Source organism: Rana temporaria, chromosome 4 (genome assembly GCF_905171775.1).
Source record: "Rana temporaria chromosome 4, aRanTem1.1, whole genome shotgun sequence".
In the NCBI taxonomy this organism is placed as follows: Eukaryota; Metazoa; Chordata; class Amphibia; order Anura; family Ranidae; genus Rana; species Rana temporaria.
Window position 1 is genome coordinate 244,003,312 of NC_053492.1, and position 20,692 is coordinate 244,024,003.

The 20,692-nt window shown below is 41.4% G+C and overlaps 1 protein-coding gene across 1 annotated transcript in view; it reads right to left on the bottom strand.

Annotated features, from left to right (window-relative positions):
• The window catches only part of MDN1 (midasin AAA ATPase 1), a 354,267-nt gene that overhangs the window by 58,491 nt on the left and 275,084 nt on the right, over positions 1–20,692 (bottom strand). The window contains 10 exon segments of the mRNA XM_040347762.1: positions 1,208–1,313; positions 2,430–2,553; positions 4,691–4,837; positions 4,974–5,118; positions 5,871–6,069; positions 7,023–7,096; positions 9,111–9,220; positions 15,184–15,336; positions 15,422–15,537; positions 16,736–16,830. Coding sequence (XP_040203696.1) covers positions 1,208–1,313; positions 2,430–2,553; positions 4,691–4,837; positions 4,974–5,118; positions 5,871–6,069; positions 7,023–7,096; positions 9,111–9,220; positions 15,184–15,336; positions 15,422–15,537; positions 16,736–16,830 — 1,269 coding nt within the window.

Here is a 20,692-nt window from a genome sequence, read left to right on the forward strand (position 1 = left end):
CTCTGACAAAGAGGATCCACTGGCAGCAACACATGCCTTCTTTCTGGAGATGGAAAGTATTTTACACCTTGCAATCTTCAGATGCACTTACACTAGGATGAGCTAAACAGGTGTTCACCCTCAAAGGCGAAGCACAACAAATTGTATGCATAGGAATTCGTCTGACAAACAGCTGAACCAGAGAAATCTGAGCATGTGGGTAGAAAGCATACTCATCCTTGTAATAAGGCAACTTGTATCTTGCAAGCCATTCAAACAATTGTGTATGGCTGCAGGTGAAAATGTCTGACTGTTGTCAGACATCTGTTACAGCGGCAATGGTATTGTGGGCCATATGTTTAGTGCAGACGAAGGCTTTATACATTTGTCAAAAGGAGCATGGCTGCAATGGCTGCTTTCTATGGTCTCAACAAGGCCAAAAAATCTGCCCATGGAATGTGACACTGGCAGAAACTTCCTGTCAAGAAATAAAGGGGGGGGGGGGGGTACCAGGGCCCTGAACAGACATTTGACCACCCTCAAAAAAGCTAAAAGGCCAAACCCAAACTAGCAAATCCCATCTGACCACTTTATTCTGGGCTTGTGATCTGCTGTGTCTTTGAAATTGCTCTCACAGAAGTATTCACACTGGAAGGGTGGACAGCAGTTCCCAATGCACTCCAAAGGGGGAACCTAGACAAGGGCACCCTGGGCTGGCTTTCACCCTGTACTGTCAACTTTAGTAGTAGATAAAAAATAACCCCATCCTGGCTTCACCCAAATACCCCCTGCAGAATTATTCAGGGACAAGGACATGCACCAGGCAGAACTACATGCCAAGCGGAGAGCCCACAATAGGATCAAGTGAAAAAAACTCTCAACCCTGCATCTTCAACCAGAAGTGGTCTGAGTATGGTCCCCCAGAGCTCTGCAGAGTCATCCATTGATCCGGAAGCTACATGAAAAGACACAATGGCTATGATGCAGCCTATTGATAGTAGAATCATCCTGGAATATCATAATCATCCAGAGGAGAGACAGAAAGAAAGCCTATACCGTTAAGCATTGTGTTGCTAGCTGGCAGTGGAAGTTTTATTATTCCCCCCCAATATGCAATCATCTGAGGTTAGCTACATATATAACCCAGGCATAATGCTTAAAGAGCCTGGGTCTTGAACTGTACGACTAAAGAAATTTGTTTCACGAAACCAAGAGCTAAATATATTACCTTTGCAGGAGACACAAGTGCAGTTTCCAATCTTGAGATACCTGCCAGAGATCTGTAAAAATATTTCTGACATCCATCCCAAGTTACTGTGATCTCTGCTAGCAACCTAAGTAAAAGTACACAAACATAACATTAGTCCGATATCTTTGTGTGTTTTGGAACCCAACACTCTGACAAATACAACAGCACATCAAAAAATATCGGAGACAAATTATACAAGCAATGTCCTTTGTATATAACATAAGCAACATGCACAGTAATGCAAGTTGCGCGTGTTGGTGCACTGCAGGACCATTCAAAATGAGCAGAGCACTGAAAAGTATGATAATGTACAACAATGCATTGCAGAGTGCTATATTATCAAAAATGCACCAAGTACCATTTTAGATCTGTTGTGGCGTTTGTAAGCCCTTTCAAAATGAGTGTTCTGAATGAATCAAATGGAAGAGAAGGGTCTGAAACTAGAAACTGACGATGTCTGTGCACCTTTCTCCAACTGCACACATTCCCCTGCTATGCAAATGTGGTGATTATATAAAAGTGTACCCGGAAGGAATTAGGAGCCAGGATGTTTGGCAGCGGATTTTAGTTGAAGTCAGCTGACCGGCTGTAGACACACACACACACACACACACACACACACACACACACACACACACAGTTCTGTGTTTACAAAAACAGAGAGCGCTGTGTATCGTGAACCGCAGTCTGTCTGTTTCACCTCCAAAGAAAGCAGGGAGGAAAAAAAATAACCAGATAGTTAAATAAAAGCAGCATACATTAGGCACACAATTAACCCTTTCATTGACCCCTAGATGTTAACCCCTTTGCAGCCAGTGCAAGTCCTATTGTGATATATTTATATTTACTGCTAGTAATAGTAATATTTACTGCTAGTAATATTTACTGCTAGTTTAGAACTATAAAGTTTAATGTTTTTTGGCTGGCCATAGCTGCACTTTACCATGGAAAAAAGGTATAAGTGTGATTAATTGAGAAATACACAAGTATAGAGCTTGTTAATAGAATTAAAAAACTATCACGTGTAAGGAGCTTGTTAGCAGCTATTCTTTGATGAATAAAAAGTATAAGTACAAGATCATGACAAAGCCTCCCTTAAGCATGGCAATGAAAACAGAGAAGTACAGATTACTAGAAATGGTTCAAGTGATTACATTAAACAATGCACGAAACAAACAAATTAATTAATAAAACAACATACTCAGCACTGGTCTTTATTGCGTTTGAGATTGTCAAAGCACTGTTCACATCCAATGGGTGCAGGCAGAGTATATCCTGATTGTTCTTGGTACGAATCCAAGAAAGTCCTTTTCGGTAGGATAGGCCTAGAGTTTATAAACATACAACAAATATATGAAACAAAATAACAGAACACCCAACGTGTTTCGAAATAGATGTGCAAGCTCCATGAACAGTCGTTATTAAAAATAATATAAGATCCAATGTATTATCACTCATTCTCAGTTGCCACCCAGAGATCAGCAGAACAGAATTGCAAGCCACTGGGGTCAGCCAGACATACGTTGGCAAAAACCGATGAGAAAAAAGAAACCCAAATTAAAGACGAAAAAGTATACAGTGAAACCTTGGTTTACGGGCAATGGTGGCTTCCTGGAGACACTCAGACACTGCCAACAGGGGCGGGCTTACCCGGAAGTGATGTCAACCATTCGAGTTCTCTAGGAAGTGCTGTGAGCTGAACCTGTGGCCACATATAGCGTTGTACTGTACACCAGCGGCTATACTGAACATACAATACTGTACACAGAGCAGCCTTAAATATATAAACACCAACCTCTGGCCACATACAGAGCTGTATACTGTACACCAACGGATTTACTCAGCATACAGTATACACAGCGGCTTTAAATAGGTGCGCACCAGACTCCTTAAAATTGTGAGTGTGCACATTTTCTTTACCTTAAAACTTTTGCAACAGAGGTACAGTATTTTAAAGTGCAGTTTCATTTGTTTTAGGTTTACAGTACACGTTATACTGCGCTTTTTGTTTTGCCGTAATAATTTTTATATGAATAAATGGTTGTGGAACGAATAAGAGTTTCTATTTCCTATGGTGAAATTCACTTTGATATAATTCACTTTGATATATATTTGAGTGCTTTGGATTACAAGCATGCTTCTGGAACAAATTATGCTCGCAATCCAAGGTTTGCGTGTGTGTGTGTCTGTGCGTGCGAGAGATTTTAGCAGAGACCGCAGGGAATAAAATTATGGTTGTTGCAATATTTTATTTCACACTGTATTTGCTTTCAAATGCATTTTTTGGGGGGGGGGGGGAATACACTTTAAATTAAAATGCAATTAAAAAATAAAATAAAAAAACTTTAATGAATAATAAAAAAAAAAAACAGTAAAGTTAGCCCAATTTTTTTGTATAATGTAAAAAAATTATGTTACACCATGAGAAATGCTAAGCAAAAAAATTGTGATTCTCATCGTGCAGCTCTACCATCCAGTATTTAACATTCAGCTTCATGCAAACACCAGCCAGCTAGGAGTTCTGACATTGCCCCAGCCTGGCTCATTTCAGTATTGCTGACCACTCCTACAAGGGCTTCTCGATCACATAACCGATAACAGACAATTCAAAAGAAAAAAAAAACACAACTGCAATTATTTACAAACACAATTAAACTAAACATTAATTGAATAAAAATAAATAAATAAAAAAAAGCCATATTTTAAATGTGCCTTGGATAACACTGGAATCTTGCTTTAATTACACCCATTGATTTGACATACTAATAACTGACAATTGTAAGCATTTACTCTGAACAAGGTCTCAATGTAATTAATAATTTGACAAACTCCTAGGAACAGCAAAAATAATGAAAAGCTGTTAAAGAAAGCGAGAGCATCTTAAAGTTTACCTTTGTAAAATAAATAATTAAATACACATATTTTTGCAGGTTAAAAAAAAAGTGCATTCATTAATCTGCGATCAGCAGATCGTTGGTGCAATGCAGGCCTCCTGCAGACTGTCAGTATAACCTGTCTGCTTGGATGAGCAGGCAGTTACAAAATTACAGAAAGAATCAAACTACCTAGAGCGCCCAACAGAGCCCTGATAGTTCACCGACAACTACAAGCCAACAGGTGCAGAGGCTGTTGGTGCTTGTAGCTCTCCCATTCACAGAACACTGAACAAAAGACTTGTCTGAATGGGCGGAGCCTTGCAAGTTTTTTTTTAAATTGTGACCGCGAGTTCGAAGAGAAGAACCACAAGCTTGCTGTCAACAAGAGGTCGTGGGTCAGGGAGAGGCTGCAGCAGTGGGAACATATTCCGCCTAAAAATGGGTGGAACCTGTAGAATGTTTCCAAAGGTGAACTTATCCATTAATATACTTAAAAACCCCAAATCATTAAAATTACCCAGATGGAAAACAAGGTAAGGTGCATGCATATAAAAAATAACAAATGCAAAAGGAGAAATTTACTCACCACATATGGCTAGCATTTTGAAAAGTTCAGAAAGAGCTCTCTGCTTCTGCAAAAGGATGTTCTTGGCTTCAGACTTCTGTTTCTCCTTTTCAGCTGTTTGGTTTACTTTAAGATTCTGAAGCTCTTTCACAGACTCTGTGACACCTTCTGCAAGTAAATCAGATAACCCAGGATGAAAAATTACATTATGGCTCAACATGGTGATTTTTAACTACACGGTAACATGCTTGAACCATCAAAAAACGGCACACAATGAGAAAAATGGAAGACACAATATACATGCCTATAAAGTCACTGAGATTTTCAAACAATGCTGGCATTTGGCTTTTCTTTATAAATGTAGTGCACAGTTTCCTCATCTTCTTTGTCAATTTAGGCAGGCGATGCTGAAGACTCCCCGAAGAATAAACATCCTCCCCACAGCTTAGCTGTCAAAACAAAGGTGCAAATGACAACATAAGTGATTAGGGAAAGACATACCACCCTATCATAAAATCAAGAATAAACATGAATAAACCAGAAAACGACAAATGCTGGTAAAACCAAATATTGGCACTTAAAAAACACATTTTGATGAGTATTGGGATCTGGGGTGTAGGTTTAGAGCATGTTAAACCCCAAATTACGGTGTAACATGCTCTGAAAGGTGAACTTTGGTGAAGACCGAAATACAAAACCGTTAAATAAACTGCTCTGCCCAAGAAATGTGCAAGGACAAGGAAAATATCAATTTACAGAAGGCAAGCTTTTTTTTTTTTTTACAGAAACAGTAAATATGGAGTTTATAATTCAATAGACCTAAAAAAGGTACAATTGTGTGTCATCAGCTTAAGCACTTTGCTTTATGGCAGATTACTGAAGCAACCCATTTAAAGTCCAAGGGGTTCACATATGTGTACGTGTGCGTATACACACAATTTAAAAGTCTTCTGGAATGAGTAGCAGATGCTGGGCGTAGGTGTGTTTTTTTATGCATCAGCAGGTTTGGGAAATTCTAAGTCAAGTTCATGTAAATGGACAATGACAACGTAAACATCTGCAATGTTAAATTATAGCCTGAGTAGGTTTCAATGTATAAAAAAGCATCAAATGATGCTACCATATGACAAATCTCTAAAGGTGCAGCCTCCTGATTTTTTTTGTTTGCCTAGGTATTAAACAGTTTCATCAATGGCCTTACAGGTGTACTACTTGCTCCAGTTAAAGTAGCCTTCAGAATAGATGCAAGTCGAAGCCGTAGTGCAGAGCTTCCTTTGATCATTGAGCCAGTTGAGGTATCATTAAAATCCATTTGTTGTTCTTGAACACTTTCAATTAGTGCAAGACAAGATGATTGACAAAGAGCTGCTTCAAACTTCTTTGTAAACTTAAAGAGTGTTCTAAAAGTAATGTAAAACATAATTAATCAAAAAACATATTAAGACTAAAAACAAGCATTTTAACAAATGTCTACAACCAAACCTAGCTACCCACCCACTTACTCTGCCAAGCAGGCTCAAAGTTTTAGTAAGTAAAGTAAATTTCTTATGATTGTTCCATACTACCTAGTAGTAGTATTAGTCCTTATGTCAAATACGGTATCTTTCCTTCATGGCAATTTAGATCTGTAGGAATCTGATCTAGTAGAATATTTTAGTGTCCGTCACAATTTCTTCTATGCAATTACCATTTTTACTGCTTTTCTCCTTTGCAGGTGAATACCATGTAAACCCCAAACAGAAAAAAAGCAGCATAATTCTAGTGTCTTTCAAGCATATCCCTTTCCTCCTGCACACTTGTTTTCATATATTTTTTTCCTGGTAAGCCTTCCTTCTTTGTAGCTGGCTAGGGTGACCACACCCACTCTTGACACTCTGCAGTGGTAGCGCTGCCACCTTAAGATTTGCAGAGATTACTCCTTCCTATTAGTTCTGTCACAGCTAAATGGCTGCTTACTTATTTTAGAGCTGGTCAGGTACGCAGCTATGATGGGGCCACAGATGCACAATTCAGAAACAGGCAGGAAGAAACTGTAACCTGTGTTGGTCCACAGTCCAAAGCAAAAACTATTTTTTTTTCCAGGAAAATTGTATTTTTAGAATGTGCAATTACATTTTAGAACTTTACTATTCGCTATTATACTTTGTTGTTGCTCTAAAGCGGGGATATGCAATTAGCGGACCTCCAGCTGTTGCAGAACTACAAATCCCATGAGGCATAGCTCTGACAGCCACGAGCATGACACCCAGAGGCATGATGGGATTTGTAGTTTCGCAACATCTGCAGGTCCGCTAATTGCATATCCCTGCTCTAAAGCATAAAAAGCCTCAGGTAACCGACACCAAACTCTTACCGATGTGTCTTTTCCACAGACTGTTTCACAGACCAAAAGCTGACATCATTCCACTTGGATATTTTCACAAAGTCCTTAAGATACAAATATACATTACATTACATTTTACAATCCAATGTTGTTGCATCACAGATGGTACAAGTAAATCAATGAATGGTGAACTGAAGTGAAATACAAGACAGAACACAGGAAATGGACATTTCTAAGGTGGCTCCAGACAAAAATCTTCTTTCATTTTGGATGGCAGAGAGAAGGGGGTTAGGGCTCATGGATTCCTAAAATTCTTCTCCCATCACTAGCTCAAACTTATGGTTGTACATGTGTATGCATGTACCTGCAATTACCGTGAGTTTGGATGCGAAGGCCCTTATTTTACTGACAACCGACCCAATTTTGATTTTACGACTCATTTTGCAGTGCAATTTTATTGATGCAAGCAGCAAAAAGTCAGCATTAGTTACATGTACATGGATCTCACTCCTGGTTCTACCTTACACAATGTCAACATATGGCTCCATTTAAAAAGGGCCAGGTGCATTTTGACTCAACTACTTAGTGGCCCAAACACAGAGGCAAGAGGGTTTGTGTGGATGGTGCAAGAATATTGCACTGTTGAAAAGGATCGTCACGGGCGGGATATAGTGCATTGGAGCAGAGATACGGTTATAAGAAAAGTACACAGAAGATCTATGGTTTTGGACATTTTATTGATATGAAGGAGAATGGAACTTTACATATACATGTTCTTTGACAAAACTGTACAATTTTATGAGGTTGCACTGCACTTGTTTATGTTAAAATTTGTTTGATGTGGGAGCATGTCAGTGATTGAGCTACAATACCTACAGTTATTTATTCTTTGAACATTTTTACATTTATATTAGAGTGGTAGCGCAGAGGATATTGATATTTAGACTCGCAGAAACTTGTTAAAGTGGAGTTCCCCCCATAAATATAACATTACATCAGTAGTTTTAAAAAAATGTCATTAGTCCTTTACGAATTTTTTTTTTTTTTTTTAGATGCCTTCAAAGTGTTGTTGCTAGGCAGAATAGTTAATCTTCCCACTTCCTGCACCTAGGTGCTTAATGCTTCCTAACCTACACCGCACAGACTCCTGGGAATGTAGTGGGTGTAACTTTCCAGGAGTCTGTGCACTCCCCAGTCTCAAAGAATCATGTCACTTGGACAGCACAGGTGCTGAAACCTGATCTGACACTGCTTGTGCAGCACTGAGCATGTGCTAGATCTGCAAGGCTGAAATCCAGGAAGTCATACAGTCTGGCTTCATGATGCCCACGCTTAAGATGGCCCAAGTCAATTTCTATTTTATAAAGTGTCTAAATGCTGTAACAACCTAACAAAACGGACCTTAGTTTACAGACTAACTTTACTAGAATACATTAAGCTTGTGTATTACAGGGGTATTTATATTTAAAAAGTGAAATTGTGGCCGGAACTCCGCTTTAACATTTGAGATCCAAAATGGGACGGACATCGTTCTATATTTGAAATGTAAAGAGATTTGAGTTCAAACAGTGAAACCTTTTGCCCTCTGTAACCAGAATGATCAGTCCCCTGAGTTTGAAGATGACACAGTGTGCAAAAGAGGAAATATTTCCTGTGGATTCAAAGAAACATTTGAAAAGCATGAAGTGCGGAATGGGGGAGGGGTGGACAAGGCTCTAAAATTACAGCTTGTAGCTGCGAGCCATTATGTTGTAGACCTACTTGTCCAATGGGTCAATGCTGTATCTACATAGGCAGGTATGAAGGTTTTACTTTTTTTGCTGAAATCCTGCACTCAATTTGCAAGAATTAAACGTTGGCGTAATGGGAGTGTCATTGTGGATATTATGTTTTTATAATTTCCACAATAAAAGGTGAACAGTTTAATCCTGTAAATCATCCATAAAAACACACATAAAATTCACCCACTCTAAAATGCCATAATATTTCAAGTCCTAATTGCAGTGGGGGAAGGGTTAGAACCAAAAATTGTGGTTCCGAGATTTTTAATTTTAAAATCTCTATATCACATATTGTGGCATATATTCCATTGTTACCGTCAACTGATTTCTTACTTACCTTCAGCTCTTTTTCCACTGGATTACGCAACTCAGTAATCCGTGCTTGGATAGATGGCAAAAATTGTTTATAGTAATGAAAGAGATTCCACAAGAGACTACACAGAGGATCTGCCAAAAAAAAAAAAAAAAAAAGTTTGAGGCAACTTTTATATCACAAGCATTTGAATGCTTTAAATGTCACGTTCACCAAATGCATTTCAGGTCTTGTTAACCCTTTCCATACAGTGCATTTTCACCCCCTTCCTGCCCAGACCAATTTTTAGTTTTCAGCGCTGTTGCACTTTGAATGACAATTGCGTGGTCATGCAACACTGTACCCAAACTAAATCTTTATGTTATTTTCCCCCCACAAATAGAGCTTTAGTTTGGTGGTATTTGATCATATCTGCGGTTTTTAGTTTTTGCGTTATAAACAAAAGAAGAGCGACAATTTAAAAAAAAAAAAAAAAAAAACACAATATTTTTTACTTTTTTATTTAATAAATATCACAATTTAAAAAAAACAAACACATTTTTTTTCCTCAGTTTAGGCCGATACGTATTCTACATATTTTTGGTAAAAAAAAAATCGCAATAATCGAATATTGATTGGTTTGCGCAAAAGTTATAGCGTTTACAAAATAGGTGATAGATTTATGGCATTTTTATTTTAATAATTTTTTTACTAGTATTGGCGGCGATTTGCGATTTTTTTTACTGTGACCGTGACACTGCGGCGAACACATCGGACACTTTTGACACGTTTTTTGGGACCATTTACATTTATACAGTGATTAATGCTATAAATATGCATTGATTACTGTGTAAATGTAACTGGCAGGGAAGGGGTTAACCACTAGGGGCGTTGAAGGGGTTAATATGTTCCCTAAGGCGTGTTCTAACTGTAGGGGGGAGGGGACTCTCAAGGGGAGGAGACCGATGTGTTCTCCTCTGTACTGGGAACACACATTGGTCTCCTCACCGCTGACAGGAGGTGGATCTGTGTGTTTACACACACAGATCCACACTCCTGCCGTGATTACCGACAATCACGGGCACCCGGCGGCAATTGCGGCCGCCGGGTCACGAGTGTTGCCGCGCGCGCGCGCCCTAGATCGCCGGGAAACACAGGACGTCATATGACGTCCACCCGGATCGAGGAGGGGTTCCTGCACAATGACGCGGTATGGAAGTGGTTAATGACCACAACAACCGCTACAAACCAGAGCTGAAGACAATTCCTGTATTACGAATAAACTAAATCTCAACACAAACATATGCTTGTGCAAGATAAGAAAACAAACCTTGATTGAGAAGCAAGCCAAATCCAAGACCCATCTTACCATGACAATGGCAACCAAAAGTGTTACTTTCTGTGGCAAAGTCATCAGAGCAATTTCGCTCTGAAGGCAACTTACTGCCAAAATCCTTCTGTAGGAGGACAGCATAACCCACTGAACTCTAATTTACAGCGCATGCAAACACTTTCTGTCATTCTCCCTCTAGCAAACTAGAAATTACAAGAACCAGTTTTAATGTGGGACAACATAACTTAGGCAAGTATGTGCTGAAAAATATGACTGCCAGTTCCCTACTGATGAAAAATCTCATCCTTATTAAATGGCAGTTGAAGTGCTCTGCTCACCATACCATTTGCTTTATTTTATAAAATGCAGGTGCCATTGTTCAAATAAAGGATTCAAATTGGATTTTTCCTACAGCTTACCCGTAAATTCCCTTTCTTGGAGTACATCAGCAGCACACAGCAGCCATTACTATCTGGGTTATACGCCACCTATGGGTGAATGGACACTGGCAGATCATTCAGATCAATCAAACAGGAAGTCCTCCCCTATATAACCCCTCCTACACAGGAAGTACCTCCGTTTTAAAGCAAGCAATAAACTTCCCAGACAAGAGAGGAGGGACCTCTTTGTCCTGTGATACACTCCAAGAAAAGCATTTTACACGTAAGCTGTAAGAGAAATCTTTATCGTACATCACCAGACACAGAGCAGCCATGGCCATCTGAGACATCCCAAAGCAATACCCTTGAGGGGAGGGAGACACTAGCACAGTAACGGCCACCAGCAAAGGACCTACTCTGCCATTTGTAATATGCTGAGGCCAAAAGCAGCATTTTCAATGTTTTTGACATTTAACTGGTAAAAACCCTGAAGATGTATAAGCCAAAGACCAAATCGTGGTCTTGCACACCTGATGGCCCAAGATACATAGACTTGCTATGTCAGTGTACCAAGCCCTCCTGGGCCAATTCGGCCAACACTATTATCAGTGTTACGACCTCACGGATTTTTCGCAAAAGAGGTGGCAGAAGTCGAAACAGAGGAAAAGTATGATGAGGGAGAACTGGTTCCCAAGGTGTTACCAGTGGGACACACCTGTCTCAACTTGTTGTAGAACTTGGAATGTAGTAGATCCATCTGCAGAGTTCCCCCTGCCACTACTCTATACCTGAAATATGTACTGGCAACAGAGCACTTGTGTTGTCCGAGACTGAACGTGGTTCACCTTCCTGAGTCACATGACTCCTGGTGGTCAATATATAGGCCCTGCAGAGGCAATTGCGAATTGAACCTTTAACTGATTTCTCCCATAATCCATAATAAGGAGTACTGGCCAAAAGTTCCAAGATATTGATGGGCAGTATCCTCTCCTGTGGAGACCAAGCCCACTGTACTCTAGCCACCTTGAAATCAACTAATAGAAAGGTAGGCATCAGTGGTTATCTTCCCAATCCCTGAAAGGAATTATTTTCCCTTCTCCAGATTTTGAGCCATCAATCACCAATTTTAGTTCTGCAATACCCTGGAAACCGAGCCCTCCAGCAATTCAATGCATGGATCTTCATGTTCCAGACAGAGAGAATGATCCTCTACAAAAGACTTGGAGTAAAACTGTACGTAGGTAACGTGTTTCGACCTAGATACCACTTCCTCCTGCAGGAATGTATCAAAAGAAAATCTGGAACAGACTGCTTCCTGAGCAAAGATTATACTAACATCGACACCCCCTGTGTCTTCAGCAAATCCAGCCTCGGAAGCTGTGGCCAGCCAGAAGGACAGTCAGAAACAACCTGGCTTTCTACTGTAATTGCAGAAATTTTTGATGAGCCTGGGAAAAAAATGGCACATGAAGATATGCGTTCTTGATGACTATGGACCCTGAAAACTACCTCTTGCAAAGAGATGGTCAATAAACAGACCGAGCCTATCTGAAACAGGATGCCCAGCAGCTTGAGATCTTAAGATAAACATCATATTCCCATTTAGTTCTAGAACCGCTACCATGTGAGTGTTTTACAATAATGAGCCCACAACTACTGCTTCAAGAGCCAAAGCACAGACGGTCTGCGGCAGACTAGTCTTGCAGGATTAGCCAAGCACATATGCACCCAATGCAGCCTCTATGCTGCTTCAAAACAGCAAAAATATAAAAAATAAAGCTTCTGCAGACCAAATGCGCAATATTCTGGAGTGCATGGATACCCGTATAGGGGTGTATTGACTTACAGTTGTACAGGCCCCCCCGGATTAAGCAGCAAGTATGCAGTATATAATCGTGACTTGTCTGGCCACACATTTCTCCCACAGTAAAAAAAGAACACTTCATTAGTATCCATGGGCTGCTATGTCTCAAGAGGCCCTGCTGAACCTGCCGTCCACATGGTAAAACATGGCCACCCCTCCACTTTCTGCCTATATAGAAAAAAAAATCTCCCCACAAATAGAGCTTTCTTTTGGTGGCATTTGATCACCTGTGCGTTTTTTTTTTTGCGCTATAAACAAAAAAACGGCCGACAATTTTGAAAAAAAAGCAAACACAATATATTTTTATTTTCTGCTATAAAAAAAATACCCAATACATTTTTTTTTTATCAAGATTTTCTTCATCAAAAAAATCAAAAATCACAAAAAATACCGAAAAGCATTTGATTGGTATATGCAAAAAAGTTAGAGCGTCTACAAAATATGGGATATATTATTTTTTACTAGTAATGGCAGTGATCAGCGATTTTTAGCCAGACTGTGACATTGCACCAGACAGATTGGACACCTGACATGACACTTTTTTGGGAACCAGCAACATTATTACAGTGATCAGTGCAAAAATATACACAGACATTGTACTAATGGCACTGCTGGGAAGGGGTTAACATCAGGGGCGATCAAGGTGTTAACCGTGTTCCCTCATTGTGTTTCTAACTGTGTGCCTGGGACAACACACAGATCCGTCTTCCTGCATAGGAGAGAGACAGGATCTCTGTGTGATCCCGTCATAACAGAGATCTGCCTTGTTTACTATGGCAGATCCCTGTTTTGCCACTGCGGGGAACAATCGCAGGTGGCTGGCAGAGTCCACCGGACCCGCTGATTGGCTCCCCCCGCTGGCCAATCAGCGCGCGGCCACAGATAGCTGTGTACGAGCCGACGTACAACTACGGCGATTTGTGCAGCCGAGCCAACCTGCCGCAGTATAACAGTTTTGCAGCGCTAAAACTGACACAAGAGGCCAAGACATTTCCAAGATGGCCGCCGTCTGAGGTAAAAATCACCCGTGGGCTACAGGAAAATGGCCGCCGAGCTATGTAAACCGCGACCACAGCAAAATGGCGGCCGTGGCGCAGTTTAAATTCCACAGTGATGAACCAAACACCTCACACTACACAGCAACACCCCCCAGAGTAAAAAACACAGCCCCCACTATACACACAGGCCCCCGGTGGTAATAAAGAGACCCCAGAAGGCCCCCCCCTCACAGCCGCTACCCAAAATGGGGAAGGAGGGAGAGGAAATAAGGGAGAGAGGAAATAAGGGAGAGAGGAAAGCAGGGGAAAACACCAGCCATACCACCTTACCTGAGCAAGGGGCCACTACTTACCCGTCCTGCGACCACTAGCTGGAGGTATCCCAGACAGAACCAACGTCCACTAACGGCATGGCTGTCGGCCAGACACACTGTGACAAAGCCATAGAGACCGGTCATATGTGTGCCCTGGAACATGAAGTTCCCCAGCCGCCCCTGGAGCAATGGGGCCTGTCGTGGACGACTCAAAGCTGAGCTGAGGGCCGGCACACGCTCGATGGCCGAACATGGGGGGACTACAAGAGTCAAGACCCAGCCTGTCACCCAGTTGGTTGTTGATAGAAGAATCACAGGATTAAAAAATGCAGGAACAAAACAATGAAAAGCGAAAAAATAGCAAAAAAATCTCCAGAGTACAAGGACTCTAGAGGGCCTGTCCTCTCCTGACGTTAGGCAGAGAAAAACTGAGGCTGCTAGAGCAGGGTGCGGGTTATACCTGGGGAACCATGCCCCCTGGGAGGAGTTGCACTGAGGAAAGTGTTGTTAACACTTAAAGTGCTTTTTTTCCGCCCAACTCTCCTGGAAGGAAGCGGATATAACCCTAAGGTCAAAGGATGCTGTGTCCGTCCATGAACGGAAGAGAAAAAAACGTTACTTCTTGTGTAGAAAAGGTTATATAGGGGAGGACTTCCTGTTTGATTGATCTGAATAAATGATCAGTGTCCATTCACCCATAGGTAGTGTATATCCCAGATAGTAATGGCTGCTCTGTGTCTGATGATGCAACATATTGAAAATAAAATTTTAGATGAAGTTGGCTTTGAAATTAGTCACAAATGCGGATAACGTATGTAGGTCAGGAATTGACTTCACTGGCAGCAAACGAGCTCTGGCACTGGCAGCAAACCAGAGGATATTACAGACAGGCACACCACAGAAGTTGTCAGCAATAAAAGAACCCAGATTTCTATCATGAAAAGTTCAGACAGCTAAAGCGTTTCACTCAACCTCTAAGGCACTATGAAGCCCAGATAAATATTAGTATGGTCAGACAATTATCCATACAAGTGCCTAACACACAAAGTCAAACATTTCTTCTAGTAAGATCTACTTCATACAAAAAATTAATGCAAGAAGCCTTTCAGTTGTGGTGTTAAAGTTTGCTTTGATTTGTATTCAATCTTTAGGGAATCTGTAGGCTACAAACATACCAAACACACCACTTTTGCACCAAAAGGGGGGGGGGGGGGGGAAGCAGCACATACCTTTTTTTTCTTCCTCTAGCACAAGCAAAACATGGCAGTGGAACACCAACAGCATCTGAAGACGTGAGTGAAATTCACCCAGAGAAGAACTTTCAATAAATGCTTGAAGTGTCTTTGTAATAGACTGTAAAGTAGATTCTTCACGGTCCTTATCTAAACAAGTCACACGTAAAATTAATATCAGAATACATTTCCACTTTAGGCAGATGTTGCACACAGTCATGTGTCTTCAGTTTACCTTGTTCCTTGTCTGATTCCAAGTACTTTTCAATCATCTGATAAATAGAGAACCAGTGCTTGTTGGATTTTTTAGCATGTCGATGCGCAGCATTATCAAGACTCAAAGACCAGCAGCTAAAAACAGATTTTTTTTTTTAAATGTATAGCATTTACAAAATGTTTGGTAATCCATATACTAAAATCATTAATAGCAAGCATCCACACACTACCATAATTAAAAAAAAGGCCCTAGTTAAAGTGGAGTTCCACCTAAAAAAAAAAGTAATTAATGTGCATGAAATACATTTTTTTTTTTTTACTCACCTTTAAATGGCTGTTGCTATGCAGCCTCTCGAAATCTAGCTCCATCACCTAGGCTCCTTTCATCACTTCCCTCGGCACCTCCATTTGCTACTGCTCCTGGGAGATGTGTAATTTCCCAGGAGTATTGCTTTCCTTTCTTATATTGTATTATTTCTTGATCTATATATATGTATATACTATTATTTTCCTTAAAAAAAGTCATTCTAGAGTTAAAACGCTTCAGGAATGACCAAGTGAAAACAGCTGCTACTCGTCCCCTCCTCCCTGCCCCTTCCATCGATCAGAGAAAGATGGCCCCCAAGACTGTGAAATTTAAGCCACGAGGTCAAGAACAGACGTCATAAGAGAAGACCATATATGGATCAGCCAATCAGATGTATGAATGATGTCACTCGGTCTATAAAGCTATGATGTCAATAAAGGTTTGGCCTCTTTGTGGGTCGGAAGGCATGGAGGTCTGTGGTCTGAAATTTTGTCTATAGACTACAGGCTTACATTTGTCATGAATTGGAATCAGAGGCAGAATGGTTTATGCCCTGAAGTTGTGCCAGGGGGTATCCTTATCAGGGGCAGTCACTTCCGACGGCGTCCTGTATACTTTACGGCGCATTACAGCGCATGCGCGAGAATGGGACATGCTGGTCGCTCAGCTGCACCGTATCCTGGAAATGCCCACAAGCAAAATGAAAATGGCCAGAACACAAAGTTATTTTAACATTGGGGGACATTTTTAATAGGAGACGTGAGTGTTATAATGGCATTTTAAACGCTTGTGAAAGGTTCTAAAAAAAAAAAAAAAAAAATTGTGATTGTAGTTGTAACTCTGCTTTAACTTGCAGTATGTACAAAGCGCCAATCACATAAGAGTTTAATTCTGAAACCCTGTCTGAAATATGCCCCATTACAACTAGTGATTTTCCTTTCTCCTCCTACCCACACTTATGCCTTTCATTTTGCATTTAATGTTTAGAATCTTGCACAGAACTTTGGGAAAAAAAAAAATGCTTACTTCAGTTCAAGTTTACGACATTGGATAATAAGCTGTGTAACTTCATCAAGGCTTCTGCGCAGAGACAGACTGCTGCTGGCATTTTCCTCCCAGTCCTAAAAATGCAAGCATAATTTGTAAATATACAAAAAAACAGATGGCAAAAATCTGCAAAAGCTGAAAAACAAAATGATTTCCAGAGCAAAATGTCTTGTTAGGAACTTTGGGCATTTCCTTTTAGTTAAGCTATGCTAGAAAAAGCCAGACTATTAAAAATGATGCAAAATTTTTGTATACAGGGATATTACACAGCACTAGCAACTACTCGCATACATAGCTAAAAGTATCTTGGTATAGATTTACAAATGTGAAAATAATTAGCTAAACATAAATTATAAAAACGGTACAGGAAAAAAGAAAGTCTGCATCTTTCTAGAAGACCATGATATTTATGCACGACAATACTCCATCCAATGCATCGAAGTACTCCACTGCGTGGCTAGCCAGTAAAGGCCTAAAGATGAAAGAACATGGCCCCCTTCCTCACCTGACCTTATTGAGAACTTATGGGACCTTCTTAAACGGGGGGGGAGATTTACGATGAAGGAAAACAGTACACCTCTCTGAACAGTGTTTGGGAGGCTGTGGTTGCTGCTGCACAAAAAAAGTTCATAGTTAACAGATTAAGAAACTGAGGAATGGAAAAGGTTGGCTGGGGAGAGTGTGTCAATAAACAGAAGAACAATATATTAAAGTTCCAACACCTGATAGACTTAAGGAAGGATAGAATAACAGAACCATTGTCCAATAATGTTTAGGAAAGTAGAGAACAAACACATTTTTCAAAAGCAATTAGCATTTGGGGAAGGAGAAAGTGCAGGTCGGATGATGGCCCACTTGTTGAAAATAAATTCGACATCACCGGTGGTTCCAACGATTGATATAGGGGAGGGCAAGGTATCTTCACATATACCAGCGATGGTGGACAGGTTTAGAGACTATTATGAGGACCTGTATAGCTCCTGGCAGGAGGAAATGAGGGAAGTTTTTGGAAACTTGATTATCCCTTCTCTCTTCGAGATAGAAAGGGAAAGAAACTGGATAGGCCTATAACGTTGGAGGAAATACAGCCGATTGTACATGAAATGGTGGGACAGAAATCTCCGGGTCCTGAATGCCTTCCGGCAGAGACTTACCAGCACTTTGGGAGAGTGATGCTTTCGGAAATTAATGAGAGTCCTAAATTGGGCAGCAACGAGGGGAGGACTCCACTAATCGATGATGGAATACACTATAAATAGACATAAGGAGGGTAAAGACCCACTTAATCCCTCCTCATATAGGCCTATTTCTTTACTGAACTCAGACAAAGATCTTGGCAAAGGTCTTGGTGACTAGACTAAGCAAGGTCAGGGTTTGACAAATTTGCTTGGAATCCAGGAGCCAGCTAAAAAAGTTAGATGCCAGAAAACGCGCCCGTCCCGCCAAGCTCGCGCGCAGAAGCGAGGGCATATGTGAGTAACGCCCGCATATGTAAACGGTATTCAAACCACACGCGAGGTATCGACGCGATCGTTAGAGCAAGAGCAATAATTCTAGCTCTAGACCTCCTCCAACTCAAAACATGCAACCTGTAGAATTTAACCGCTTGCTGACCAGCCGCCGCAGTTTTACGGTGGCAGGTCGGCTCTGCTGGGCGAGATCACGTAATATTACGTCATCTCGCCGAGCAGGCAGGCGCGATCACCGCCTGCCGGTCCTGATAAACACACAGCTCCCGGTCCTGTCAGGGGGAGAAATGCCTGCCTACAATGTATGAACAGCAATCAGTCATTTCCCCAAGTCAGTTAGAACACACCCAGGGAACATACTTAACCCCCTTCCTCGCCCCCTAGTGTTAACCTCTTCCCTGCCAGTGGCATTTTTATAGTAATCAATGCATTTTTATAGCACTGATCGCTATAAAAATGCCAATGGTCCCAAAAATGTGTCAAAAGTGTCCGCCATAATGTCGCAGTACCGATAAAAATCGCTGATCGCCGCCATTACTAGTGAAAAAAATAAAAAAAAAATGCCATAAAACTATACCCTATTTTGTAAACGCTATAACTTTTGCGCAAACCAACCAATAAATGCTTATTGAGATTTTTTTTTACGAAAAATATGTAGACGAATACGTATCGGCCTAAACTGAGGAAATTTTTTTTTTTATATATATATATATTTTTGGGGGATATTTATTACAGCAAAGAGTAAAAAATATTCATTTTTTTTTCAAAATTGTCGCTCTATTTTTGTTTATAGCGCAAAAGCGAGGTAATCAAATACCACTAAAAGAAAGCTCCATTTGTGGGGGAAAAAGGACGCCAATTTTGTTTGGGAGCCACGTCGCACGACCGGGCAATTGTCAGTTAAAGCGACGCAGTGCCGAATCGCAAAAAGTGGCCTGGTCTTTGACCAGCAATATGGTCCGGGGCTGAAGTGGTTAAACGTCGCCTATGGAGATTTTAAAGGGTAAAAGTTTGTCGGCATTCCACGAGCGGACGCAATTTTGAAGCATGACATGTTGGGTATCAATTTACTCAGCGTAACATTATCTTTCACAATATAAAAAAAATTTGGGATAACTTTACTGTTGTCTTATTTTTTCATTAAAAAAAGTGTATTTTTTCCCCAAAAAAAGTGCGCTTGTAAGACCGCTGCACAAATACGGTGTGACAGAAAGTATTGAAACAATCGCCATTTTATTCTCTAAGGTGTTAGGATAAAAAAATATATATATAATGTTTGGGGGTTCTAATTAGAGTAGAGGGAAGGAGATAGCGGTTCTAATGTGTTTTTTCACTGCCGTTTTACTTGTAATGCCAACGGCCACCACCAGATGGTGCCAGGTCACAGAAGGAAGCTTGGGCCTTCACAAGGCCGCAAAGCCGCGGCCTCAATTACCGGCGATCGAGCGGCGGGCCCGCAACGGCCGGTAATTGAGGACGCGGCTTTGTAGGCCACAAAGCCGCGGCCTCAATTACCGGCGGGTGCCAGGTCACAATCGCGTGGCGGGGGAGCGCACGGAGACACAGGATCCTGTGGTCGAATGTGCCGTAACCTGAAAGGGAGACGCCCGCCCCTTTAGGGCATAGGCCTGGAGCACGACCTGTCTGATCCACCTAGAAATGGTGGCCGACGAGACCGCCAGACCCTTTTTAGGACCAGTCACCAACACGAACAGTGAGTCCGACTTCCGAAACAGAGCCGTAGCAGACAAGTACACCCGTAGGGCCCGAACCACGTCCAAGGAATGTAAAGTGGCCTCCTTCGGGTTTTTCGGCTGAGGACATAAGGATGGCAAAACAATGTCCTCATTAATGTGAAAAGCCTTAACAACCTTTGGAAGGAAAGACGGCTGCGGCCGCAGCACCACCTTATCCTTATGGATGACCAAGTAAAGAGCCTTGCAGGACAAGGACGCCAGTTAAGATACTCGTCTGACCGAGGTAATTGCCACCAGAAAAACCACCTTCTGGGACAGAGTCAACAAAGGAATCGTCTGAATGTCTTCAAACGGAGCTTCTTGAAGCACCGAAAGGACTAGATTCAAGTCCCATGGAAGCAGTGGCGGGCGCACAAGAAGGGCCACATGCCGAACCCCCTGCACAAACGTACGCACCAGGGAGTGCGCCGCCAAGGGTCCAGAAAGTAGACAGCTAGAGACGAAATCTGACTCTTAACCGTACTTAAGGCGAGAGCCTGATCCAGTCCACGCTGCAAGAACAGCAGAATGCGAGACATCACGTATGTACGGGGGTGCCATTTCATCTCTTCACACATAGCAATGTAGGCCATCCACGTACAATGGTAAATCTTTCGTGAAGTAGACTTCCGTGCTCGTAACATGGTAGAAACCACCGAGCCCGACAGGCCTTGATCCTTCAGCACCTGGCTCTCAACAGCCATCCCGTTAAAGCCAGCGACTGTAAAGCA